Raw genomic sequence first — 27,979 nt, forward strand, 5'->3', positions numbered from 1 at the left:
ATCAGGACCTGTCTTGGCAGAAAGGCCCTGAGCAAGGTGTGGTGGGGCTGCTTGTTGGCTTTGCTCACTGGAGCTCTGCCTTCTTCCTTTCATCGTGTTGGATCAACAGTTGCCGGTGCAGCCGGAGTAAGCCACAAGGTGCACCAAAATATTGAGTAAGCCCAGCATCTGCTCCAAAACTCCAGGCAGATGAAAGTCACTCTCTCAAACCCCAAACACAAGGACTCAGTGGTACATCTTACCTAGCACAGGCGAGTTCTGGGTTTAATCCCCAGGACCCTCCAAGCACACAGGCTAGCTAGTCAGGTATAGTAGCGCACACATATAATCCCAGCACTTGGGAAGCAGAAGCAGGAGGATGTGGAGTTCAAGGCCAGCCTCAGCTACCTAGTGACTTTAGAGTTTGGGCTACAGAGGACTATCTCAAAAACCAAAACAAAACCAATAAACAAAAGAAAGAAAAATCCCCAGAACCCAGGACTGGGGAGATGGCATGGCTCCCAGTGACTTCAGAGAAGTACATGAGGTCTGCCCAGATGGAGGACTGGGCGACTGGAGATAGAAAAGTTAAGGCACCCAATTACTTACTGAGTGCTCATATTTGTCTTTCTGGCTCTTCAGATCCAGGCTGCACTTTTAGTCTGGCTACTAAGAGACAGGCCAGTCAGAATTAGTTACATGTGGGGAATTAGTAATTTGGGAAAAAGAAATATAGGCTTATTGTTTCTAGATAAACAACACTCCCTAAATGAACGGCTAATAAGCCTGGCATTAGGAGCCTGCCAGACCTCCTGTGATGGCTAGCTGCTGCTCATCTCAATTAGCTGGTCACTGTCTGTAGGCTGAGGTGGGCTGCTACGGCACGGCCCCCATGAAACAGCACATCCTTTGACAGTGACAGGTCCAGAAGAAGAGGGACTCCTGAGCAGCAGTCCGTTTGTCCATCTCAGCTGCCAGTGGGGGCTGCGAGCTCGTGCTGTGTGCACTGTGTTCAGGCAAGAGAGGCTGAGTACCAGGCCTTGTTTCCTCTCCGAGTCCTTGGCATTGTTCTTCCATTTCCCCCAAAGTGGCAGTCGTCCGTCTTACTAAAAATCTTCAGCTCACGTCACCATCTCAGGCATGGTTCCTGTAACAGGTGTCAGATGCACCCTTGAACAGTTACAAACATAATTGCTTTAGTCATAATTGCTATAACAAGATACTAGGGATAAATAACTTCCAGAGAGATGTGTACTCAGCCCACAGTACCGCAGTTCCCAGCCCAGGATCCAGTGGACTCGCCGCTTTGAGCCTCTAGTGGGGATGTTGGGTCACGGTGGTGTGGCGTGTATATGGAGGGCATTCTACATCATGACTAGGAAGAAAAAACTAAAAAAGCCAGGGTTCCACAATCCCCTTCAAAGACACGCCCCAAATGGCCTAAGGACCTCCCCCTAGGTCCGACTTTCTTACAGCCGCACCCTTTCTCCAACGGTGCCTCGCTGGGGACAAAGCACAGGACCTTTGACAGACACTGACCCAAGCCACAGCATGAATATTCTACCAATACAAAACTGACAATACATAAAATGAAGATCTGATTCTATTTGTTAACTAACTAGGAAATTTGTTGATTCTCAGACTACTTGAGAAACAGGGATTTATACCCTCTATCAGGAAAAGCCTTTATAAACGTCTTTGTGGGCTGGGGAGACGGCTCAGTGGGTGACGGCATTTGCCACAAAGTCTGATGACCTAGAACCCACATGGTGGGAGGGGAAAAATCGGCTTCCACAAGTTGTCCTCTGACTACCAGACGCATGCTATGACATGCGTGTACACACAAACACTCATGCACGAACAATAAGTGTTTTACCTGCATGTATGTCTGTGCAATGCATGTGTGTCTACAGAGGCCATAAAAGGGCGTTGGATTCCCTGGAACTGAAGTTACAGATGGTCGTGGGCCTCCATAGCTACACAGGCACGGAGACTCAAACCCAGGTCCTCTGGAAGAGTAGCTAGTGCTTAATTACTGAGCCATCCCTTGAGCCCCTGAAATCTTTTTTAATTAAAAAAAAAAAAAGCCAGGAATGGTAGCACATGCCTTTAATCTCAGGTCTTAGGAGACAGAGGCAGGCAGATATCTGAGTTCAAGGCCAGCCTGGTCTACAAAGCAAGTTCCATGACAGCTAGGGCTATGCAGAGAAACGCTGTCTCAAAAAACAAATAAACAAAGTAATATTTGTGGGTGGGGAGTTCTGGGGATTGAATCCAGGTCTTGTGTGTGCTAGGCAAGCACTCTATCATTGAGCTGTACTTCCAGTTCCTCAAGAAAAACTTTTTAAAAAGTCAGCATAAGAACCAGATTGAAAACAAAACTGGTTAATGTTCTATGAGGCCTCTCTGCCAAACCTGGAAGATTATCTCTCTCATCCAGCAGAAATCTGCATATTAGTCTGGGCCCCCACTGACTCACAGCTCAACTTACACACCACTCTCCAAACAAGGTACATTCCCTGAGAGACACAACCTTTGGTCTGCCACTGAGGAATGCCCTGCCACACTGAGGGGTCCTGTACACTGCCCACCTTTATGACTTGTTTAAGTTGTGAGGGATGTTCCGCAACTCACAGGAGCAGGGTCTCTTATGGCTCTTTGACTGTGAGCAGGGGACTCCTGGGAAGACACCATGAGCAGCCCTGGGGGAGGAAGAAGTGTCTGCGGTCATGGTGACAAGGACATGAGGGGGCAGGAGCAGGTGTGTTACCTTTGCCCTCTTCAGTTTGGCCAAAGTGGACCTTGGCATGGCGTGGGGGTGGGGAGGCCCGGGAGCAGCTGCTAGAATGGTGGGAGGAAAGGGGACAGTGTAGTCCAGGGCAAGTGGGTGTCATAGAGCAGGGGACAGAAAGTCAGGAGGGCTCAGAGACTGACTGGGTGTGGAGAAAGTCTCACCTTCATAAGAAATGTTCTCACTTTGAAGCCAGAGTGACCAGGCAGCGAGGAGTCACCCACAGGAGTGAAAAGGCAGGGTAGCCCCAGGAAGCTGACTGGCTCCCACCCGTCTTCCTGAATGTTGTCTGTGTTTTATTTGGCCCTCCTCCACCACCAGGGCTTTCCTCTCTGGCAGGTACCTGGGCCCTGGGCAGCAGGGTCTGCTGACCCTGGGCAGCAGTCCTGACTCTAGCCAGGCCTGGCAGTGGATGGAGCTGCTGCTGGTGTGAGGTGGGTCAGATGGGACTCCAGGGCCTTGAGGACGGGTAATGGTGGAAAATTGGAAGTCTAGGGGCTAAACACTTGGACATATTTTCTTTGTTTTCAGGACATATATTTATTTTAAGTTTGTTTTTAAATTTTTTAAATAAATTTTATTATAAACCCTTGCAAAAAAAATTATTTTTTAAATTGTAAAATCACATTAGTTATGAGCATTGACATAATCGAAATACTCCCAATGAAATGGAACTCTGTGGAAAGCAGGGCTCCCACTACTCCCAGTTATCCAGGCAGGTACTGCACATCCATGTCCATCCTTAGAGAGGAGACCGACCGTGGCGATGGTATGCAGGTCAGCAGCCCCATCTCCTTCAAGAAGTTTCTGTCCTGGATATGTGGCAACAAGACTGACTTCGGAACCTCTTTTTACTGGGTGCCGCTCAGAGGCTCTGGGGCAGGGGCGGGGGCGGGGGGGGGGGGGGAGCTGTGTGCAGGTATCAGGCAGACACGGATGAGTCTGTCTTGGAAGCATGGAAGCAGCTGTAACCAGCCTCTCTGCCTGTCCCTAAACCGATAATGAGCCCACCAACTTGTAGGGTATTGGCATGGGAAGAACCTCTTCCAACTGGTTCCACCATTGTCCTTTATAGTTAGGGCAGAGGGAGAGACTGCCACAGAGACCTCCCTCCTGTGGGCAGGACCTCCTGGCTACCAGGGGCTGTCAGGACCAAGGACAGCACCCACCCCCCCACCCCTCGGTCAAGGAGCCATCTCTGGCTTCCTGTGCACCCACCCCACCCCACCCCAAGCCCATTCACAGTTAAGGCCTGCCCTCCAGTGAGAATGGAGCGGTATGTCGGTCCTTTCCCTCCCACTCACCGTCAGGTAGGTGGAGGGGGAGTTGAGTCTGTGCCCCATGGCATTCAACGTGAAGGCTTTGCACACTGTCAGAGTAATGAATTCTGCAAGGGCTGGAAGCAAGGGCTGGAGGATTTTTGTGTCATGTGTCTAAGAGTGACAACCCCCAGTGGTTAATTACTGCCACACGATGAGAACCGAGCTGGTAGCAAAATGAGATAAGTTCATTATGAGCTAAATTTGAAGTTAATTGGATTCACTCACTCCCCCCCCCCCCCCCATTAGTATACATACAGACTACCTAGGAAGGGGCTGTGTGGAAAAAAAAAAAAGTTGCATCTGAGCAGAAACTGGTAATGGGGCAGGTCTGGTCATTTTATGGAGGTAGCAAGGAAGAGAGAGCCTCTGAGATGTGAGTAAGAGGGAGCCATAGCTCTTTCAGCTGAGCAGAACTGAATCGTTGGGTTAAATTCATCTTAGCGGACACTTTCTGAGCACCGACTGCATACCAGGCCAGGAGAGGGGAGGCAGGGGACAACAGTAGCTCCTGATCTCTGGAAAGCTCCAGTCCAGAGGCAGAAGGAGGACACGAGTCAGGGTGCAGGGAAGGAATGTGGAGGGATCTGGTGTCAGAAGGCCCAGGGTTTGGGTGTGGCTCCATTCCTTACCAAGGGTGTGAACTTGAGTGATGGTCTAAACAAAACCTCTGCACCTTTATCCTCATGTCTAAATGGCTGGTGGTGGAGCTTGTCTCAGGACGGCGTTGAGGGGCAAACGAATGAGTATCTGCAGAACACAATGTGACGTAGAACACAGCCCACACTAGAAACATAGCTGTCATTGGAGATTAGGCACAAGAAGTATTGGCCCAAAGTATGCCTCATAGGAACCCCTGTGGCTCTTTTGATTGGCCAGTGTCCAGGGATGCCCAGAGTTAAGGTGAGGGAAAATAGATACCACTTCTGCATGAGAAGATTACAAGGAATTCCCGGATCCATTTGAAAACAGTCATAGCCGGGCGGTGGTGGCGCACGCCTTTAATCCCAGCACTCGGGAGGCAGAGCCAGGTGGATCTCTGTGAGTTCAAGGCCAGCCTGGGCTACCAAGTGAGTTCCAGGAAAAGGCGCAAAGCTACACAGAGAAACCCTGTCTCGAAAAACCAAAAAAAAAAAAAAAAAAAAAGAAAACAGTCATAAAGAGTGCCATTGTTTCATCCCCTAAAAGAACTTTTTCCAATTATAGAAAGAGACTCAGATAATTTTATTACTTTCCTAAAAATCACACAAGTAGTAAGTAGTAGAGGTAAGATTTGAACTCAGGCCTGTGTGTCTCCCAGACTGGACCCCTCCCTGCCACATTCTAAGGTCTAGATTTGGCTCTAGAGGTAACTGGGGAAGGTGTGTGAAAGGGAGTGGTTAAGGGGGTGGTGGAGTGGGGGGTAGGGGGTGGGGGGTTTGCTTCCTGGCTCTTCAGGTCTGACCCTCACAGAGCTGACCCAGCATCTCCTCCCTGGAGGTAAGGCTGCCCTCTGGCAGCCGTGGCCCTCAGGTCAGCTATGGCTCGTCTTTGCCCACCCCTGCCCTCTCCCCGAGGTGCACCCCAAACCGGCTCACACCTCCCCTTCAATTGTTCATCCACATTCACACTCCTTCTTTGTCCCTCCAAGACTTTCTGTGACTTTTGGAATCTGACCTTGGGTTTTCTTCGCTCGTCAGCTGGCGGGTATATGAGCAGTCTCCATTGTCTGGCTATTATCACAAATAATGCTACTTTGAACCCTCACACACAGGTTTTCCCAGGGACAGTTGGTCCCATTTCTCTTGGTGACACAACTGGAGGGGAATTGCTGGGTCACGTGGGAACTCTGTGTCCAGACTTCCTGAAGTACACACACCCTTTCACATTCCCTCCAGCGGGAGATGAGAAATCCAGTTCTCTTCACCTACGGAAGATTATATTCTGTCTTTTCAATGCCACCGTGGCGGTCGGGGAGAAGCACTGTGTCACCACGGCTTTGATTTGCATTTCCCTAATGGCCAACGGTGCTGAGCTAAGTCTGGGCTTAATCTGGGCTTCCATTTGCTCCTTTTTGTCCACGTGCCTATGAACGTCCTTTGCTCATTTGAAACTGGTTTGTTTGTCTCTCTTTTTTATTAATTTCCGACTTTTTAATATATTCTAGATGAAGCCTTTTATGAGAAACTTGATTTGCAAATATTTTCTCCCATGCTATGAGTCATCTTCATTTTCTTCTCCTTTTAAAACTTTTTTAACAAAAAAAAAATTTTTAGACAGGTCTTACTATGTGGCCCTGTCTGTCCCGGAACTCGCTCTGTAGACCAGGCTGGACTTGAACTCACAGAGATTCACCTATCTCTGCCTCCTGAGTGCTGGGATTAAAGGTGTGCACCACAACCCCCAGCTTATCCTTATTTTCTTATTGGTGTCTTTTAAAGCATAAAAATTTTAAACTTTAATTTGCTCATTTTTTTAATCATTTGTGTGATTTTTTAAGAAAGCCTGGCCTAATCCAAGGCCGTGGATGTTAATTGTTTCTTCTGAGGGTTCCTTAGTTTGAGTGACTACACTTAGGCCTTTGGTCCATTCTGAGTTATGTTAAGGCAGCATGAGCACCTCTGAGTTTGAGTCATCATTACCTGCCTCTCCACACATCTAGCCTGGAGGGGACCTCACTCGCTCTCTCGGCTATGTGTAGCTCTGAGTTTTGCCTCAGAAGCACATGGAGTTTGTTCTTCTGAGTACTGTGAGGAGTGGTGTGAGGAGTGGTGTGAGGAGTGGTGTGAGGAGTGGTGTGAGGAGCTTACTCTTTTTTCCGTTCAGGGTGGTCTGGCTAAAGATGTCACTTCATTTTCAAATACTGACTCCCAGTTGTACTTAGGGTTGTGCCTGTCTTTTTGTTTCCCCTTTTACGTGTTGACTCTTTCCTCCTTCCTGAGATTCTTTTATTGCTTTTTCATCCGGCCCTTCTGAGTCGAGCTCTTTGCCAAGGTTCTGATTTCCTGAACCTTTGCTTGAAGGATCAAGGTTTTAAAGTGTATGTACCAGCAGCAAAAACTGTTGACCAAGCATGACCCAAAGGGCAGACACTGGTTGAAGAATGAGCCGGATCCCAGGAGGCAGGTGCCCCAGAGTCCAGGCCAAGCCTTGCTCAGATTCTCTGAGTTTCCATGGGCACACCCTGCCCTTTTCTGGGCCCTGGTCTCCATCTCGGGCAGCTGGGGAGTGCATGAGCAACTGTACTAGGTGGTTCTCACCACACACCCTCCATATTCCAGAAGACATGTCTGGCACCCCTCTTTTGTCTTTACCCTCAGAAAAACATGTTCACTATTAAAAAAATCTATGTAGTCAAATTTCCTTCTGGAAGATGGAGCCCATAAGTAATGGTGACGGTGTCCCAGCTGAGAGATGGTACTTCAGGAATCATGACCAGAAGTACAGATAGTCCCATAGCAAGGGAGGGGCGTGGATGGATTGGCTAGCCAGACAGACATAGACACTGGTTCACTGGGGACATCTCCTCTCCTGTAAGAAAGGACTCATATCAGTACCTCAGCTCCTCGGGGTGTTGAGGGCTGGAGGCGTTAACCTTTTCAAAACCTTGGCAAGAGCCTCGTGTTTCATAATTTCTTTGTAAGTGTTCTTTGCATGCAATTGACATCATTAGGTAGGAACCTGGGGTCAGGGACAGGTGGGGAGATGCTGCCCAAGTTGGTGGAGATGCTCCCACGATGGCCAGAGGTGCCCCTCACCAAAGCAGCCACTGACTTTGGTTGTCTCACAGACTGGCTACTGACATCTCAGCCCTGTGCCGAGTAGTCCAATTGGTGCCCATTCCGCTTCCTGAGACACCGTCACAGTTCTCCGCTACCCCCATCCCTGGTCACTGACTCTGTGAAGGAGACTGAGGATGAGAAGGCCTTAGGCTGGGGTAGGCACTGGGCTGAGGTGTCTGCTCTGCCACAGTCCTTGTGGACCCCAAGCCAGTCAATCCCCTTCCTCTATGGCCTCAGTTTTCCATCTGCAAAATGGCAAGAAGAGCCTGGTCCAGGGTCCCCTCTTGAGTCTGTCCTTGAACAGGAGTGGAGGGGGCTGCGTGGACCCCCAAGACCCTTGCTTCTTCAGCAGAATGGCTTCTTTCACTAAAATGATTTAGCCCTGTGCCCTTCTGACCTGGGGGTACAAAGACTTGACTTGGAGCTCCAACTTTGCAGAGAGGCACGGGAAGCCTAATAGGGCAAACCTCCTCCATCGCCTCCGGTCCTGCAAGCTGGAGCTTTCAGTTTCGGCTTGGCCCTTCTTGAGAGGCTTGCCTGGGTGCAATTTGTGCCGAGGATGAGGGACTCCCAGAATTAATCCTGGGGTGTTGGCTCAACTCCAACATCTCATGTAAAGACACGTGAGTCAGGGTGCCCAGCCCAAAGTCAGGGAGGTGATGAGCTGGGACAGGAAGGGGACTTCTTTTGGGGATTGTCAGGAGTTCTTGAAGTTCTGGAAGGTTGGCAGACTGGGAGTTGAGGCAGCTTCCAGGGTGGTCACTGACGGATGGCACTAGAAGGGCTGTGGAGGGCATGTTCATGTTCTCACACTACATACTGGATTCTGTTCTTTGGGGGGACATTGGTCAGTGATGGCCCTCCTCTGGCCACCTCTTGGCGGGGCTGGGCTCAGAGCCCCTACTTGTGTACTGCTGGATTGTAGGAAAGATTGACAAGCGCTCTGCCACTCATCTTGGCTCTGCACGATCAGCAGTCACTCACTGTCCAGCCCACGGGCCCCTTCTGACTCCCCGCCCCCTCCCTGTCCTCAGTGTCCACACCCTAGTCCCAAATCTGCATCCTTTCTTCCACTTCCCGTTTCCCATCACTTTGCTTTTCAGGGTTAGCTGTCCGTTCTCTCCCCTAGGACAGCGTCGTCCTTCAGGGTCCAGTAAGGGGAGTGCTTTCTCAAGGTCTCCCTGTCGTATATAAGCTACAGGAGGGTTGGAAGGGCCACAGGCCCTGCTCCTTCCTGAGGGGACACAGACAGGGACACGGTTGGTTCTTTCCTTGCTAACAGCATTCTGCTACCTTGAGATTCCTTTCCACAAGCCTCTTGGATGTTTGGTTACCCTGTGGACTTACTCATAAAATGCCGCTATGTGCCACAAGATGCCTGCTCTGCCATGGGTCCCTGTGAGACCCAAGCCACTCTCTCTCCTTTTTTCCATTTAAGGTCTGTTTTGTCATCCCCAGAATGTCAGCTTGGGCTGGCCAAGGAGAGTTCTCAGTGCTCTTCTTGCGCTGATTCTTGAGCAGCGTGAAAGACTCTTAATGGATTCCCACCTCTCCAGCCGGGCCATGGTGATGGACATGAAGCCACCCCTGTCCTCGAATAGCTGGGAGTCCCCACTTGAGAGTCAGGGCCCTCACCTCCACGTGCCAGCAGTGGGGCAGTATTGGTGTTGGGAGAAGTGCCCTGCATGTTCACTGAATAAAGGAACAGCTCTGGGTCTTGGGAGGGAAAATGCAATACACGGCCAGATATGGAGCTGGAAGATAGGAAGGAGCTGCTCCCCCCCACAGCCTGTTGGGAATGGAGGAGGGAGATGTGTGAGCCTGGCCACGGTGGGCGACTGGATGTGGCTGGAGGGGGGGGGGCACTGTATGCTGAGAACCAATGGGAAGCCACAGGGTGGAGATGGAGCAGTCTAAGTCACACTTGGGGAGTACACAGCCCGCTATGTGGCACGGTCATTGTCCCCCTTCCTGAGAGGTTCTGATTTCTCAGAGATAGACCACAGTTCTAGCTTGTTCCTCGCCAAGTAGAGCCAGGAGAGCTGGTGTGGAGTGTGTGTGTGTGTGTGTGTGTGTGTGTGTGTGTGTGTGTGTGTGTGTGTGTGTGTGAGTCATGGGGAGTAGAGCATGCTGGTGTTCAGCATCCAGAAGTGACGAATGTGTAGGATGTCCAGGGAGCTGGGGCCGGGCAGCAGTCTGCAGAGATGCTCACCCTGTGATCTGTTGCTTTGATTCTTCAGGCCGCGACTTGGCAAGCACGACCCTCCCCGGGTACCCTCCGCACGTTCCCCCCGCTGGACAGGGCAGCTACTCCGCACCAACGCTGACAGGGATGGTGCCTGGTGAGTTTGCACTGTCCTCATCTCCACAGCAGGCAGCAGACGGGGTTGCTGTGGGAGGGCACTCTCTGCCCCAAAGCAGACCAGGTGACCTCCATGCTTCAGAGAAATCAACCTGAATAAATCAGCAGAGGTCGACTCAGCCTCTTCCGCAGCAGGGTCTGCAGTGGGGCCAGGCTAGCAGTGGCTTCACTGGGGAGGATGTCAGAGGCTGGGTCCTTGTCTGACACTTAAAAAGTCCCTGGTCAGCCACACTGGGCACCAGAACCCATGGGGGTGCAGGGCCAAGAGTGCGGGGCCAGCCAGTTGGGGTATGCCCCTAGCCTTCCTTCCCTCCTCCAACTTCTTTATTCCTCAGTCTGTGTACCAGGAACCATATAGAAGCCCCCCAAGGTGCGTGCACTTGGTGGCCTTATCCCTTGAGCGTGAGCACAGTGTGTTTTCACGACCGGTAGGTTGTTGACGACTGAGTTTGCCACTTGGACCATACTGAACTCCATTAAAACCTTAAACTCTGTCCCTGTACCAGTGAAGTGTCATTGACACCAAGAACAGAGATCTCCATTCCTTAAAGGATGTCCTCTGTTTCCCTCTCTCTGTCCATCCCGTGGACCAGGATGAGTCCACAGAGCCAAGGGGCGCCTTTCTCCACTCTGGAGGCCCACCTGGGTGGAGCTAAGTTTCTTCTGGCTCTACCTCAGGGCTGTCCTCTTGAAGGTGCCCTAATGGCCTGTTTGTGAACCCCTAATGGTGAGCTCTTGGTGGGAACGTGAATGAGCTTGAGTGTAAGGTATAGGAGGATTCACAGGTGTGTGTGTGCACGTGTGCATGTGCGTGTGTGTGTGCGTGTGCGTGTGCGTGTGTGTGTGTGTGTGTGTGTGTGTGTGTGTGTACACATACATGCCAACAAGTGGAGCAGTTTAGGGCACAGGTAAGTGGGGTTTCCCACACCGCACACCCCGGCAGAGAATATCAAGGAGCCCTGGAATTGGAAATCCCATCCTAGCCTAGTTGTGTGCGCCGTGTATTTAACAAGGTAGGAGGTTGGAGCATATTTCATTTAACGGTTTGTTAGCTTGATTTATGCCTTTTAAATATGAGACATATGGGAAATGGCCTCGGTGAGCACTCTTGTCCTGGGCCTTGCCAACACCGGGGAGGCCTGCCAGGTGGTACCCAAAAGCTTCGCCTTTCCTGCTGCAAGGATGGCCCTATGGCAGACACTGGAAAAATGCAGTGCCCAGACTAACAGAGGTGGTGGGCACACACTGCCACCACCACACCCTTGGGCTCCTCATCTGCCAGCCTCTAGTCATTGAGACCACAGACCACATTCAAGAACGGCTCTTCACCTTTGTGTAGCACTTCTATACCAACAGGCAGACTTCTTTCTCTGTGCTCACAAGGAACAGCTCTGTCAGATGGGCTGGCTCGCGGGTGTCACCCCATTTCTCTAAGTGGCTGGGATCCAAAGAAGTTAGCGGACTGCATGGAGCTGCGAATGAGCTTGGCCCTTAGCAGAGGGGTGCTCTAAGTCCCCAACTCTAGCTTTTCAGAAGGGGATTGTAGTAACCCTGGGTCCTGGTCCCAGTTAGAGCTGGTGAAAGAGAGACCACATTGATGGCCCTGCCAGAGAGCCTCCCCTTCTCCCAGAGAGCTAGTTGAGAGAAGCAGCCGAACCTCGTCTGGTTTATCCAAAGAGAACAACCCTTGGATCCTGTCATTCCTCCAGCCCCGACTCCCAGGCCCCACATACCTGGCTATGGGATGGCAGAGGCCCCACCGGGATGGTAGCTTCTCATCTAGTAGGGATGGGAGCAGGAGTCACAGGACCATACAAGGGCACAGTGTCCCATCTGTTGCAATGGGAATACAGGGCCTCCAGGATTCAGTCCTTCACCACAGAGGGCAAGTGCACAGAACTGAAGAGGAGAAAGTAAGAACTATGGTTGGGGGCGTGCTGCTCAAGGACCCTGAATTCTTCCTGCTCCGTATCTCTCCCCCTGCTTCCAGCCCCTTCACCTCCCCTTCCTCCTCCTGACTGGCTCCGAGCTTTCTCTTGTCCCACACTCACAGCACTTAATGCCAGATCAAGACAGCTTAGTTCTTGCTCCTCAGTGTCCTGGCCACTGTCATGTCCTGTTTCTATGTTGTCTCCAAATCTGTTTCTTAGATGGCTTACATCGCCAGCACAGAGGCCCTCGCCTTTCAGCAGAACAGTGGTCTGGCCAGCCCCCCATGCATTGTCAAGGGCTGGCCCTAGCTAGCTTGGTGGGCCCCTATTCCAGCCCTCCCTGTCCTGAGTCACCCATCTTCATTCTGTATCCTTGGCTGGACCACGTCCCACCTTGGCCTGTTGCGATCCAGCCTCACTCTTCAGGTCTGAGCATAAGCGTCACTGCCCACAAGCTTCCAGGATGCTCCCACCTGGGGCCAGTGTTTTGTGTTCCACGGGCTATGTGGTGCCCACTGCTCTCACTGGAACCTTCTTAACCTTGGGTGTCATCATAGCACCAAGCAGGCTCTAGGTACTTTCTGTGAGTGTTGGCTAGGGGACGGTGTCAGGGCAAAGCAGATAAACCTGAGTTTTAATTTCCTGTGACAAGTAGAAGAAAATCCGAAACGCAGTGCTCAGGATAGTGGGAACATTGTCTCACAGCTCTGTAATGAGTCTGAAGTCAGGATCACCGGGCCAAAACGCTGGTGCTGTCACAGTCCCCTCCCTGGGAAGCCCTGGAGTGGCTGTCCCTCAACTCGTCCAGCTTGGTCCTTGCTGGAGCTGCATCATCCCAAGGCCAAGTCTCTACATCACCCTTCTTTCATATAAGGGCACTCATGGCCCGTGTGGGCAATCCCGGTCATTCACAGCTCAAGGTCCCAACTTCTTCACGTCTGCCACCTTGTCTTGGCACTCACAGGTTTCACATAAGGAGCCCCACACTTCAGGTTCCAGGGACCAGGACGTGACTACTCTGTGATCTGTTTGAGGGCTTCGATCTTACATTTGTTCAGATTTCTGCCGCTTAACCTCTCAGGTTTCCAAGTCCATGAGGTATTTACTTGATGGGATCCAGTTATCACAGCCGTGGGGGGGTGGGGCTGTTGGCATGTTCTGAGAAAACAGTTGACATGACTCTGGGGGAGCTGTTATCTAGTTTCCCAGCTCTGAGGTGGCCACACTGGGATGGATGGTTTCACTACGTGAATCAGTCTTCCGTACTTGCCATGGGCCTGCAGGGCAATCTGCAGGGAAACTGGAAACCCCATAGCTCTCTGCCTCCATGGGCTCTAGGAATCGCTTGGCTGTCACTGATTTCCACATATGAGTAGAGCCTTCCATTTATAACATTTGCTTTCAGGACACACAGAAGGGAGACTGCCTCCAGGGTACACTCAGGCAGTTGAACTTTGGGATGTGAAAAAAACGGGCCCAGCGTGTTCTGTGTTGAGTGGCAGCTTGTTGGCAAGCCCTGCTTCCTGGCCCTGATGCTGTTACTGTGTGTTATCTGCCTCTCCTGCTCCAGGACGTTCTCATGTCCGGCAGAACACGGCATCCAGCTCCTCTGAGGTGTTTGCAGACTCCTTTCCTGCAGCCCTTTGCAGATTGCTTACATTGAAGGGAGCAAAGCCCGCATATTGTATCAGCTTAAGGTGGAGACAGTTTTCAGTTTCTATTTTCATCAAGTCTCAGCAAATGCCAAAAGTTTTGCACCAAAGATTCCATAGTGTCTTGATCGGTGAGTAAGTATCAGACGCCTGCCTGAAGATATTTGTGCAACCTAACAGATATTGACATGGCATTTGGAACTCTTAAATACCCCAGGCTGCAGGGAAGGGAGTTCGCTGCCCTTTGGCTTCAGTGAGTCTGAAAACAGGGCAAGCATCTTTGAGAATCAGTCAAGGGATCAGGGACTCCCTCCCCAGCCCCTCACTTGGCTCCCGCTTTGGAGCTGTAGACCAAGTGCCAGCAGGCCTGACAGTGCCCTCGTCTTCCCCAGGCTGTAGCGGATACTGAAGCTGATAGACAGGAGGCCTGTCAGAGCAGTGTGAACAAAGGAGCATGGCCGGTCCCCGCGGTCCCCGCGGTCCCCGTGGTCCTGGGCACTCTAGTAGTCACTAGTAGTCAAGGATTGGGAAACATAACTTCTAGAAGCCTTGCCATTGAGTTATACACTGAAATGAGAAGTTTTGGTCTCTTGAGGAGGTGGTAGCTGAGGACGAGGGACAGAAGGGATGTCTGGAACCAGAAGGGACGTCTGGAGCAAGCTGCAGGGGTAAGGCAGGAGCCTCCTCTGCTCTGCCCTGACGCTGAGGGACCTGATCCTTCAGCTGCGGCACCTGTGGCTTTCTCAGCTCCTCTCCGCCAGCCTGCCTGGCTCATTCACGCCTTTCTGTTCCTCTCCATAGACAAGCCTGCTCCAGTAACCTAAGTGTATTAATTCCCTGTTCCACCCATAGCAAATTATCAAAACCCAGGGACCTAAAACAATGGAAAATTTTCTTACACTTCTTGAAGTCTGATCCCCAAACAGTCTAATGGAGCCAGCATCAAGGTGTTGCGTTCCCTCTGGACCCTCGAAGGGAGAGCTGTTTTCTTCCGTTCTCTGGCTTGTGGCCCCACTGTTTCCTAGTTAAGGTTGGCAGTGTTGGGCCTCATCACGTATGCTGCCATCCTTCTCTCCCGGCCTTCCTCTGTCTCCTGTTAGAAGGGGTCCTGTGCTTACCTCAGGTTTATGGCTCAACCCAGGCTAATTCCTTTTTCTTCAGGACAGTTCAGCAGCAACCTTAATTCTATCACCTTCATTTCTCTCTGCTCTGGGGATGAGGATGTCAGGAGAGGAAGGATTTTTCTGTTATGGTGAGACTATCCCTGATTCTGAGTTCTGCTGGCCAGGCTTAAGGGGTGGAGGCTAGAACCTGGCAGGATATGGCCAAGTTTCGCAGGGTCCTGTGTGGTCCGCCAAGTTTTACTCGTGGGAGTAACATACGCTTTGCATAGGTGGGAGATGATAGACTTCAGACATTTCATTCCCACCCTGTGTAGAGACTCTTCCCACAATTAGAACAGAACCCAGTGAACCGGACAAGTTTAGAAAAGGCCCACAGAAGCTAGCCAGCAAAGACTTGGTGGAGACTCCAGCACTGATGGGAAGTTGAACCGTTGCCCTCTGGGTGCTTCTCTAGAGAATGAATGGCTTTTGCTCTTTGTGTGCGCATATGTGCGCGTGCGTGCGTGTGCACGTGTGTCCCGCTTTCTCCTTGAGCTCTCCTTGGGCTGGCCGCAGAGCACACACCTGTTGCTTGTCTCTGACTCTTTGCTGCCCTCTCGTGGCCTCCAGTCGTTCGGCCATGCTAGGACTAGACGAAGGAACCCAGACACAAACTGGATGAAGCCACAGCCAGTCCATTCTCTTGTCTACTATTCACTCCTCAGACATTTCCTAAGAAACACTAAGTGCTGGTTCTGGGTCCAGTGTGGCGTTTCAGACCCAGTTGCTGCCCTCAGGGAGCTTCCAGTCTAATTTAGGAGACAGATTAAAAATAAAATCACTTCATGTGCTGTGCTAAAAGGTATGGCATTGAGGAGATGACTTAATAATAACGTATTATTATTATTATTATTATTATATTATTGTACAACAGGTATTAATAACAATAAAATACCTGTTGTGCAAGTGTGAGGACCTGAGTTCAGTCCTCTGAACCCACATTTTAAAAAAAAATCTAGGCATGGTGGCACACATTTGTCATTCTGGCTCTGGGAAAGCAGAGACAGAGGATCCCTGGGGCCTGCTGGCCAACTTGCTTATTTGAGTGAGTTCTAGACCAGTGGGAGACTGTCAAGACAAGGTGGACAGTGCCTCCTGAGGAGTGACTCTGAGGTTGGCTATGGCCGCCACATGCATCCACATGAATGTGCACACTTGATAGATAGATAGATAGATAGATAGATAGATAGATAGATAGATAGATAGATGATAGTGTGCACACTTAGATACATAGATACATAGGTACATAGATACATAGATACATACATACATAGATACATACATAGATAGATAATAGATAGATAAATAAATATAGATAGATGATAGATGATAGATAGATATGTAGATGGATAGATAGATGTTAGATAGAAAGAGATGGATAGATAGATAGATAGATAGATAGATAGATAGATAGATAGATAGGTAGATAATAAATAGATGATAGACAGACAGACAGACAGACAGAAGATAAACTCCAGGAATGTATGCAGTGCTCAAGAAGTCAGAGGGAAGGGATTGTTGAGTTGCCTGGGGTAATGGGATGGAGTGGAGGCAATCAGGAAAGGTGTCTTAGAGATCATTTGAGCCGAAGCTTGAAGATTGGATTTGCCAGTCAGAAATGCCAATACTGGTATTGTCATCTAAGAGGGACCAGAGAGCGTGGGCACCTGGGAGGGGCTGGGTCTGAAGCTTTGGAAGGCTAGAAGAGAAGAGCAGGAGAGGAGGCTGGCCCTGATGGAAAGGCCTCTGCTGGCACCATCGACACTCCCTTGAGCGTCAGGGCATGAGACAGTGTTCTGCTGCAGATGTCTGGAATGGCCTTAGGACTTGAGGCCTCTATGTCCTCCCACATAGCTCAATCCTGTGTGGGTAAATCCACTGAGGTGTCTCTGGACTTAGGGAGAAACTGGCAGCCACACAGGCTTTCTGAAGTCTTGCTACAGTGGGGGAGAGGTGTCATAAAAGCAAAGACTCAGAATTGGAAAAGCCCCTGGGCCTGAGGGCCCTGCTTAAGCTGAGGAGACCTGGGTTCTGATCCCAGTGGCCAGTCTGACACTAATGGGACTTTGTACATGACCCTGGGGCTTCCTGTTCCTAAAACAGGAGGCAGTGGGTGGGGAAACAGGACTGAATGCACCCCAAGGCGTTTCCTAGCCCTGCCACTCCAGGCCAGTGTCCACGCAAATGCCATCTGGCCAGCCTAGGGAGCTCTGGAGTCCCACTATCTCTGCTCACTCTAAATGGGCAGTAAATGCTTCCAGGTTCTCTTCATATTTGGGGCTATAATGTGATAGAGCCCCCCCACTCCCGGCTACAGGGTGACTCAGCAAGGACCTCTAGGGATTGCTGAAGGAAAGAGGCCAAGGATTACAGATCTTACATAAGCCTTCCACACTTAAACTAGAAAGGTCCCCAAAACTGCCTTGCAGGCCAGGACTAGCTCTCAAGACCAACACACCTGGAATCGGTGCCCAAAAGCTCGGAAATCTGGAAACTTAGGGCACTCTTTTGCTCCATCGGCATAAGCTAAGTTCCTTTCAGAAGCATAAAGGTGGTGAAGAGGGAGTGTATCCCAGGCCCTAGCAGGTGCTGGGATGTCGCATCCGCCTCGACCAGCAAGGAAGATGCAACACCAGGCTCTTCTCCAAGCAGTTTATTCAGGAACCTTGAACAATCATCTGACCCCGGGGAAAGCCATCTTCTCACTCCGGGGAAAGCCAGCCCACGCCCTTTATAGCCACTGGGCAACCAACCCCGTAGTGCCACGTGGACAATGCCGATAGGGTCAGACATACGCAAGCAAGCCAGATTCCACGCCCAAGCCAAATAAGGAGTTGTTTATCCCAGAGAACACCTGCCATCGGGAAGGCGGAAGCCGGACGCCGGCGCCATCTTTGAGGCGCGGCTGTGCACGGCTCTCTACACTGGGAGTCTGTTCACACAGGTCAATCAGAAAAAAGTTCCTAGCTGAGAAAGACGGCTCAGCCCAGGTATCCTTGGCCTGCCAGGAAGGGGAACACTTGGCCACACTAGGGGAACTTGGAGCTGGTAGATGAGGAAACCTTATCTTGGGTGCTTGTCTGCATCACGGTCAGTGGCTCCCAGGTCTCTGACCCCTCTGATGGTGGTGGTCGACCCTAGGCTCCAGTCATGGTATGTGAGGCTGTGTTGAGATTCTGACCAAGTTTCCACCAAAGGCCCTTGTTTAGTTACTTTTCTATTGCCACGATGAGATACCATGACCAAGGCAGCTTATAAAACAAAAGCATTTAATTGGGGGCTGGCTTACAGTTTGAGAGGATTGGTCCGTTACCGTCATGGCAGGCAGCAGGTAGGCTTGGTGCTAGAGAAGTAGCTGAGAGCTCACATCTGATCCACAAATTTCAGAGACGGGGGGGCGGGGGAGAGATTGAGCCTGGTATTGGCTTTTGAAACCTCAAAGCCACCCCCAGTGACACACCTCCTCCAACAGCCCACACCTCCGGACCCTTCCCACTCCCTGGGGGCCAAGTGTTCAAACATAAGGGCTATGGGAGCCATTCTGGTTCGAATCAGCAGAGACCCTCTGAGACTGGTGGTTTCCTTGAAAACAATACTGTGACTAGGTTGTAGTGGTCTTGCAGATAAAAGGGCTACAGTCAAGATTCGCTTTAGAAGGAATGAAAGTGTTTGTGGGAGCCTTGCACAGTGGATATATAACGATGCCCTCAATGCTCTCCCCTGCTGAGAGTTTGGAGTGCTTGGTTGGTACAGAGGGGAGCATGGGAGACACATGAGGTTTTAAGGAGGATCGATGGTCTCACTGGGCCTTGGGTTGGGCCATCAGCTTCTAGGTCCTGATGATCAAGGTAGATTCTGACGAGAGAGATCAGATGTGAATCCAGTACCGAGGAAGGACTGACATCCCTAGACGCTGGCCCCACAGTCAGTACAAAGCAGCTTGACTCCAGGCCTAGGGCTCAAGGCTGCTCATCTGCGAATGCCTCCAGTACCACTGCTTGCCAAAAGGCCAGCCAAGAGGGCCCACGGCAGTTCTCTCTGGTTACCTGCCTGAGTCTTGCCTGGGGGCAAATGAGGAGGAGCAGATACAGGCCTGGCTTAGCAGGGATGGGGTGGAGCAGAAGAGGCTGCAATCATAGGAAGAGCCAGGCCAGAGGGCACCCCACCACCACTCTCCTGTCCTTACCACCTGGGCTGCTCATGCTAGAGAGCCAGGGCTCACACCAGCCTTTGTCCACTGGACATCAGTGGTCTGACCGCTTAAGGCTGAGGAACCCCCTCACACCTGCCCAGCCTTCCTTCTGGTTTTTCTCCCATTATCATGAGTATCAGCCCCTCCCAGACTGGAGAACCTGCAGAGGGCCCACGCTGGATGTCCCACAAGACTGTAAAGAGGGGTGCAGGGTCCCAGACAGGCCCTGTGTGAAAGATCTATTCCCTTTTTGAGGACTTTACAACAGTCTGATGCCTGAGGGGGGAATATGTACTTTGCCTCTGAAATTCAAAAAGGAAGCTGGCAGGCTAGCATTAATAAATGCTATGTGAAATGTCTGCATATTGCAACATTAGCTTTTATTAACTATTACATTTAATGCTCATAAAAATTTCATCAGACTTGAAAACAATTTTAGGTTAGAGTGTTTCACTTTGTAAAAGTTCCCAAGTCCACACCATGATTGCTAAGAAATCATAGCTAATCATTACTCACATTACTCATGGTCAACTGGTTTCAAAAGCAAGAATATAATTATAAGCTTTTGGTGATTTTAGAGCAGAAATTAACAGTGGGCTATCGTTATTGTGCTGTTAGAATAGAAGGGGCCTTCACAGGATGGTACTTGAGTGCCTGGGGAGGAGGGACTTGAGATAGACCAAATTTCCTGTTAAACCATGTTGACCACATGAATAAAGGCAAGGCCTTCAGACGATGAGGTGTCAGCAGCCCTCAGTCCCTCCCTTCAGTTCATTGACCATCTTCATCTACACATGAACCTAAGGACAACTTGTCAAGCAAGTCATTTAGGGCCTAGAGAGGAACAAGTGTGGTGTCACATAAGCCCAGGGATTTAGCCTAGCCAGGGGAGTGCTAGGCTCAAAAGAGGGGGGCATGTGCGTCTACAGAGGGCTGTGTAAAGATGGGGAACACACCATGGCCCATATTCAAAGGTGGGGAAGTGAGAAGCCAGCTGAAGCCTTCAGAGGCGTCTGTGTCGCTGTCCCTACACATGGGAGGGACCTGGCAAAACAGTCCTCACCTGGAGAAACCAGGTGTTAATCAGTGCGGGGAGAGGGATGGCCTTCACAGAAAGGGCCTGAGCCATGTGTTGTCCTGTGCACTGGCCCTTCCATACCAGCTCTGGCCTGTGTTTTGCCTCTTTGTTTGCTGGAATCCATAACCCCCTGTTTCTAAGATTTTGTCAGCTGTCGGCCCTCAGCTGGGCCAGCCACCGCCTCTAGCTCACTGCACCTAAGACACTTCTTTCCAGAGCCCAGAGCCTGCAGAAGCAGTGGGAGTCAGTAGGAGACCTCCAAGGGAAGAGCGTTCTCAAATGACACCAAATCTCCATGCTTCTGCCAACCACCCCCTAAACTTCACGGTGTTGGCCGTCCAGAGAGGTGACACACACTTGTTACCCAAGTTGCCGCTGAAAGCACCTTATGAGAGTGGAATGTTCACCCCAGCTCAGAAGCAAGTTAACAGCTCTGGTGGTGATGTACCTAGTTTGGACTCACACCATAGGCAACCTGGGAGCAACGAGGCTGAGTGAGGTCTAGAACTCCTATCTCAAGTTCAGCCAGCCTTGGTGCCCCCGGAGACTAAGAGGGCGTGGAGCCTATTTTAGAGCGAGTTCTAATTGGTCTTAATAATAAAAACCCAGAGTCAGATATCAGGGTAAACGCTGAAAGATCAGAGATGTAAAGGAGTCAGCCGCTGGAGAGACTTCTTACCTCTACAGAATCCTCAGACCAAAAGGGCAGGCTGATCTCCTGTCTCCTCCCGCCTTATATTCCTCTCTCTGCTCAGCCATATCACTTCCTGTTTCCTCCTCCCTAGTGCTGGGATTAAAGGAGTGTGCCTCCCAAGTGCTGGGATCAAAGGCATGAGACCCCAAGAGCTGGGATTAAAGGTGTGTGCCACCACTGCCTGGCCTCTATGGTTAACTAGTGGCTGGCTCTGCACTCTGATCTCCAGGCAAGCTTTATTTGTTAGAGCACAGACAAAATATCACCACAGCCTATTTAATAGGCACTGGGCCCAGGAGAAGAATATGGCTTCCCTGGTGCTCCCCTGAGGCACCAGACCCACAGTTCCTTCCAGGCCCAGCAGAAGCCCTTCCTTCTGGGATGCTAGGGAACTGCACTTCAGATTCTGGGATATTCCTTTCTCCCGCCCTATCTATCTGTCAATGTTGAGTCTGCCCTAGGCTAAACAACATTTACTCTTTCAGGGTACCTATTTGTCATTAAGGACCTCAATTCCCCTGTGAGCACCCCAGGGCCTTGTCCATGGTCAGCTCAACCCCAGGCTGTTGGGACTATGTGCCCCTGTCTCCTGATGGCTTTAGGGGTTAGACCCAGCCTGGAGCTCCTCTCAGAGGAGGGACTATGCCCAGTCCCGACACACAGTAGATGTCTGGGAGATGTAGGTAGAACTTACTGAAATACTGCACCCACTGCTTCCTCGCTTAACTGGCCTGAGTGGAGTCCAGGCTCAGGGTCCAGGGTGTAATTAAACAGGGCTTGTGCTCCACTTAAACGCTGCCCTAATCCTTCCAGTATTTGCTCTGGCTGCTCTCTGGAAGATACTGAGACAATGGCCCTTGTTACCCTCTGTTTGAGCTATTTATTTTTTTTTCACTTTTCCTCCTTCCCCTCCCGGGGGACTCGCCTCTCGCCCTCAGCCCTCATGTTTCCCCTTTCTCTTGACTGTCACTCTCATTGTCCCCCTGGGGCCTGGAAGGCAGGGTGACAGGCAAGAGGAGCCCAACCAGGCCAGGGAGGCTGGAAATATAGTCATTAATGGGAGCCGGGAAGCCCAGATGTCCTCCCTGAATGCGGGTAATTTGTTTTTAATGAAAAACCACGCGGTGACCCTGAACAAATGAATGTTCTTTATAAGGAGTCTATGTGCAGAGGCAAAATAAAGGACTTAAGGGAGGCTTAAAGCCAGGCTGGGAAGGAAGGAAGGAAGAAACAAGGAGAAAAAAAAGTGTGAACTGTCTCCTCATATTCTTTTGTCTAAAGAGCATCCCAGCTCAGAAATGCTTGGGAAGTGTCCCTCCAGACCAGGAGACAGGACAGTTGGGACCATCTTGAGACACTTTTCACCCAAGTACTAAGAACGTGACCTCTCATTCGCACCGAGCTTTATGGTTTCCAAACCTCCCAGCATGACTGCTGGCCCCAGTTTACAGAGATGAAAACTGAGCCCCAGGAGAAGGGGTTGTTAGAGTCACACCGCAAACGGAGACTCCGGCCGACGGGGGAAGGACTTTACCCACTTGAAGTTCGACTCCTTGACACTCCGCATTCTTGTCTAGAAGGGGCTTCCTCTGTGAGGCGCCAGAGGAGGGTTGTGGTGTGAGCTGATCCGCAACAAGCGAAAGTACCATGTTAATATTGAGGGGCCTGGACTGAACCAAATGCACTGGGACTTGGGGAATGCCCTGCTTTTCCAAGAACACGTTAGGTAAGGATTCATACAGAGAGAACACCCAGGAATGAGGCTGGGGGATGAGGGGAGACAAAAAACAAAACACCTGATTGACACAAAAAAATTCTGTGTCTGACTTTCACAGCTCAGGAACGGGCCCTGCAGCCTCCACCTCCCAGGCTCTTTCCTGAGGGCATAGAGCAGGTCATGGTGGGAACGGCAGCCATTCGGGCACTGTCTCAAGAGAGCTGCAGCTAGGGGCCCTGCCCACGGTGGGCAAGTCCACCCTGTTGGAGAAACATGACAGGTGGCTGAAGCAGGCCTGGGTTGAGGAGTGCGGATGGAGACCATGCTAACACATACCTCTCAGGGTCCAGAGAGGCCTTCACATAGTCTACAGTATCTTCACCCTCCATCGTGGAGAGAGAGGCCTGGAGCCCCAAGCTGAGGACAGGAGAGGCTGTGGGCAGAGTCACAGGGGAGGCTAAAGGAAGAGCCAGCCTGCCTTCATGTCTCCAATTGCCTCAGTTCTTCCTGGAAGCAAGGAAGGGAAGCATCTTGCCTCCCACCCACCCACAGACTTGGAGTTTCCCAAATACTCCCAGGCACCAGAGTTTCTAATAAGTGTTTGAAAAACCCTTGTCCCACTGGCCCTCCATCATGCTCCTGCTGGGGCCTGTAGGCCTGGCCAGCTCTGAGAGCCCTTCCTGCTCTGGCCCAGGGTATATAAATGGTATCCTCCCCAGGCCAGCAGAGTAGGTCCTGGAACCTGGGGCATTGTGGGGAGGAGGGGGGGAGGAGGTCCCGCTCCTTCCAGCTCTGCTTTTTACCCTCGTCAGGTAGCTCGACAAAATGCAGTGATTGTGTTCTCTCTCTGGGTTCAGTCCCTCTGGAAGGGGCAGCCCAACCAGAAAATCAGGCAAACAGCAAACTCAGAGCACAACCTGTGCCTGCCATCACTAAGTCTGGCCTCTGGGTTAGGCCTTTGCCCCCCAGCATGACAGTCCCCAGCCTCCAGAAGCAGACCTTCCTCGCAGCAGGCTTCTGTAATTGAGGGTTTACTCTTCACCAGCTTCCCAGGTGGATTTCAGCCACATCAGGCTGGCTGGGGATCCCGATCACAGAATGGGAGGGCTGCCAACATTCCTTGTAATGCTGGATGTATGACCACCCCGCCCTTGGAAGGCGACCTCACTGCCTTGGTGCCCAGCCCTGCTCCTGGAGTGGCCACACCCCTCCCCATTCCAGCTGGGAACTGGGATCATGCCAGGAAACAGTGCCTCTCTGGATGCATCCCAGAGCATCCTTCCGGAAGTGCACTGCCAACCAAAATGATCACGAGAAACACCGGCACGTTGCTCTTTCTACAGCGGACAATTACAAACACCTGGCAAGGCTGCCAACTGGCAAATGAATTCCGGAAATTTCAGCTTGGCTTCCTTACGCTGCCACTGAGCCAGCTGGGTGGGGTCCGCATTTGTGAGCGAGGTTCTGGCTGTCTCCCTTCATGTGCACTCCACTCAGTCATTCCCCGGGTACTCAAGGCTCTTCCCCAATGCTGAGCCCGGTTCACAGTGTGGGCACAGACACGACCAAATGATTCTGAAGCCCTAAGAGCTTCTAGGAGGAGAAGCGGCCGTGTTTCATGTTCAGAATGGAGGGAAGGCAACTTGAACACGGTGCTTGGGAGTGGCTTTGCTGGAATGATCAGCCCAGGAGGCAAAGAAGATACAAAAGGGTGAGGTTGGAGGGGCACAACAGCTGGAGGCTGGCCTGCCCACAGGGACACATGCCTGACTGGTGACCAGCTCCAGTCCCATTCATGATGGGAGGGCTCTGAGGGAAGGCTGCTGCCTGGAAATCTCAGGCCCGAAGCAGGGGCTGACCTGTGTGTACAAACAGGAGGCTCCATATTTAGGAGCAGGGAGGAGCAAGGGAGGTGCCCTGAATGGCTGCCTGCTTTGGAAATTTCTATGCATTTGTAATAACAAAATTACCATAATTTGCTCGTTAACGCCGCTAGATCAGTCAAGCATTGTTCCTTCGCAGGCGGGCTGGGAGGTGTGCGCCTCTCTGCACACTCCACACACCCCAGCCAGCCTGCCAGCCCGTCGGAGCACTAGAAATTAGCATGCAAATGGTCCTAATTCGGTGGGCGAGCTGTCAGGCAGGCCTCTCCGGCCTCGTCTCTGTGAAGACCCTGACAGCCCAGCTCCAGAGCTGGCCCACCCTCCTTGCTCCAGCCAGGAGGAGCTCTGAGGGGCACCTCCAGACTGACAGCTTGGCCGTCTCCCTCCCTCTGCTAGTGCCATCAGGCCTGGCGGCAGACTCCCTAGGGAGCAAGCAGGGCCTGCCACCATGCTGGCCCGAGGCAGGCTAGCGGGTGGGCTGCGGGGGAGGCTGGCCCATGCTCGGGCCCACCAGCCACCAGCCTTGGCTGGCTTGAGCATATGGGGCAATGTGAGAATGGAGAGGTGTCCCCCGACTCAGGGTCCAATCCTAGCCGATAGGCTCCAAGTGACCCCATGGGACTCTGGGAGTACCTTCTCTATCTGTCCATGTGAAGGAAGGTGGGTCAACTGCTGATTCCAGGGTTACTGGCCCCAGAGGGAGCTCGGCTTCTATCCAGGCTTGCGGTCGACACCTTCTCAGGGGCGTCATCTTTTTGTTCTCCTGTGAGGGGGTGACGGCCTTGCATGGTAGAGGCAGCGAAATTAACTGAGACCTTCCACGCACTGTCCTTTTGTTGACTCTTCCCACCCCTCAGCCCCTGGCCTTTCACTGTCCATCTGGAGGGCAGGTGGGCGCTACCCCATTTCATGGAGGATGGAGCCTGCTTCCCCCTTGTGACTCGAAGTACTAGGATACAAGCCTGGAGTCTCATAGAGCCTTTGTGTGTGTGTGTGTGTGTGTGTGTGTGTGTGTGTGTGTGTGTGTGTGTGTGTGTGTGGTGGAGGAGGCTGATTCTGTTGCCCAGGCTAGCCTGGAACTCCTGAACATTTCTATTTCAGTTTTCTTGTGGTGCTCAGGGTGGAACCCAAGGCAAATACTCAATCATGGAACCTTCCTCAGAGCTCTTTGAAGAGAAAACTCAGATCACCCTCTACCTGGCACATGACCCATGGCTTATTCCATTTACCCAGAGCTGTCCTCAGGCTGTTTCTTAGGACCCCATTCCTTCTCCTGAGCAGACAGAACTATTGCCAGGACTCAGAGTCTGGTGAGCGGAAAGCAGGCTAGATCTTAGTTCCTAAATCACCCTGCCAGTCATCTGGCTGTCCTTGTTCAGTAAGCAACACAGTCATTCCTAGGCCAGAGATGGTACCAGATGCCCTGGAACCGGAGTTACAGACAGTTGTGACATGCTGAGTGGGTGCTGGGAACCGAACCTGGTCCTCTGGAGAAGCAATCCGTGCTCTTAGTGACTGAGACATCTCTCCAGCCCTCACTGGGCCTTTTTAAACCTTCAGATAAATGAAGAAGCAAGAACCCTAAGAACTCCAAAGCCCTGCTTCTCCTGGCTCTGGGGGACATGAACCCCTGCTGCCTCACAAGGCTGCTTCATGCTCAGCACAGAGCCTGACATAAGACACCTGCTCATGGACTGGTTAACCCACTTTAAATAAGCTGGAGATCCACCCAGGAGGCGTTCAGACAGTGCTTGGCCACCAGGATGCTCCCGTCAGTGCCTGGGGCAGCGTTCTCCTCCTACGGCTTTCCTTTCCCACTTATTCCGGTTGGACTTTGGGGGGTCATGAGAAGACACTGGGGGAAACTTGGGTTCTGTATACCAACCTCTCATGTCGTGCCAACCACAGAACCCCTGGCACTATGGCAACATTTCAGGGGCACATCTGTTTCCACCCAAGAGCTGCTGGGAACTTGTGAAATTCCCTGCGTGCGTTGGGAAAGAGGCTTGCCAGTTTAATTTCTGCTGGAGGAAGGGTTGCAGGGCTCCCCCTAGTGGCCAAGTGAGATGCCTCACTCCCTACACTCGGGTGTGTGGTAGGATAACACACACACACACACACACACACACACACACACACACACACACCCTTGGTTTACTCAGCTTCCACATCTATTCTCTGCCAGATTCCTCACCACAACCCTGGAGTCACATCTTGTACTGCTCTTGTCATAGGCTCAACGTGAGGACGGGGCTGGCCAAGCACAGCCAGGACGAGACCACAGTATTTGCCGTCTACCCAGCAGCCCACCGCCATACTTGGTCTTAGATTTTGCCAGTGACCATCTGCTTGCATGGCATGTGGCCTGGCCCTCCCCCATCTTATGGCATAAGGCCCCAAGGGCCAGAGATTTTTACCCTTTGGAAAAATCAGTCTTGCAATGAATGTCTGTGATGGCTTCCCCGTGTCTCCTCACTGCCACCATTGTTCCTACAGACCTTTATTTTATTTTATTCCATTGAGACAGGGTGTGGTGGCTTGAATGGAAATGGCCCCCATAGGTTCATAGGGAGCGGCACTATTTGAAACGATTAGGAGGTGTGGCCCTGTTGGAGTAGGTATGAGCTTGTTGGAGGAAGTGTGCCATTGGGGGTGGGCTTTGAGGTCTCAGAAGCTCAAGCCAGGCCCAGTCTCTCTGACTGTTCCTGCTGCCTGCCAATCCTGATGTAGAACTCTCAGCTCCTCTCCAGCACCATGTCTGCCTGCATGCCACCATGCTTCCTGCCATGATGACAATGAACTAAACCTATGAACTGTAAGCCAGCCCCAGTTAAATGTTTTCCTCTATAAGAGTTGCTGTGGTCATGGTGTCTCTTCATAGCAATGGAAACTCTAACTAAGACACTGGGTACTGGCCTGCCAAAACTTGCTGTGTAGACCAGGCTGGCCTCCAACTCACAGAGACCTGCCTGTCTCTGCCTCCTAAGCACTGGGATTAAAGTGTGCACTCCCATGCCCAGCTTCCAGGCCACTTCTAATAGCCACTCCAGTAATCCTAAGCCAGGTCATGTTTTTCTTTGAAGTGTGGATGCCAGAGTCCTCCCATGACTCTTTGGCCACTTCTCTCCTCATCTCTTCCCTCCCTCCCTCCCTCCCTCGCTCTTACTTCACCAGCCATACAGAACTCCTTGCTCCTCTGCCCACATTCCCACCACAGGGCCTTTGCACATTCTGCTTCCTCTGCTCTTCCCACCCTGTTCAGTTGGCTAGCTCTTGCTTCCTTTTCAGTCACAGGGAAGGCATCCCTAGTCACTGTCTAAAATCCCGCCCCCCTGCCCCTGCTCTGTCTATTCTGTTCCTACGCTGTGGCCCCTCCTTGCACAGCACCGCCTAGCACCCTGTGTGCTCTGTTTTTATGCTCTGGCCTCACAGTGTGATTGTTTCCCCAGAGTGTAAG

The 27,979-nt window shown here is 51.6% G+C and overlaps 1 protein-coding gene across 5 annotated transcripts in view; it reads left to right on the plus strand.

The window, feature by feature from the left end:
* Positions 1–27,979, plus strand: part of Pax5 (paired box 5) — a 186,601-nt gene that overhangs the window by 132,356 nt on the left and 26,266 nt on the right. For all 5 annotated transcript variants that reach the window (XM_052717643.1, XM_052717645.1, XM_052717644.1 and 2 more), the window contains one exon: positions 10,091–10,192. In XM_052717643.1, coding sequence (XP_052573603.1) covers positions 10,091–10,192 — 102 coding nt within the window. The remainder of the gene's footprint in view (positions 1–10,090; positions 10,193–27,979) is intronic.

The sequence above is a fragment of the Peromyscus californicus genome, unplaced genomic scaffold (genome assembly GCF_007827085.1).
Source record: "Peromyscus californicus insignis strain IS unplaced genomic scaffold, ASM782708v3 Scaffold_5__1_contigs__length_169319896, whole genome shotgun sequence".
Classification (NCBI taxonomy): Eukaryota; Metazoa; Chordata; class Mammalia; order Rodentia; family Cricetidae; genus Peromyscus; species Peromyscus californicus.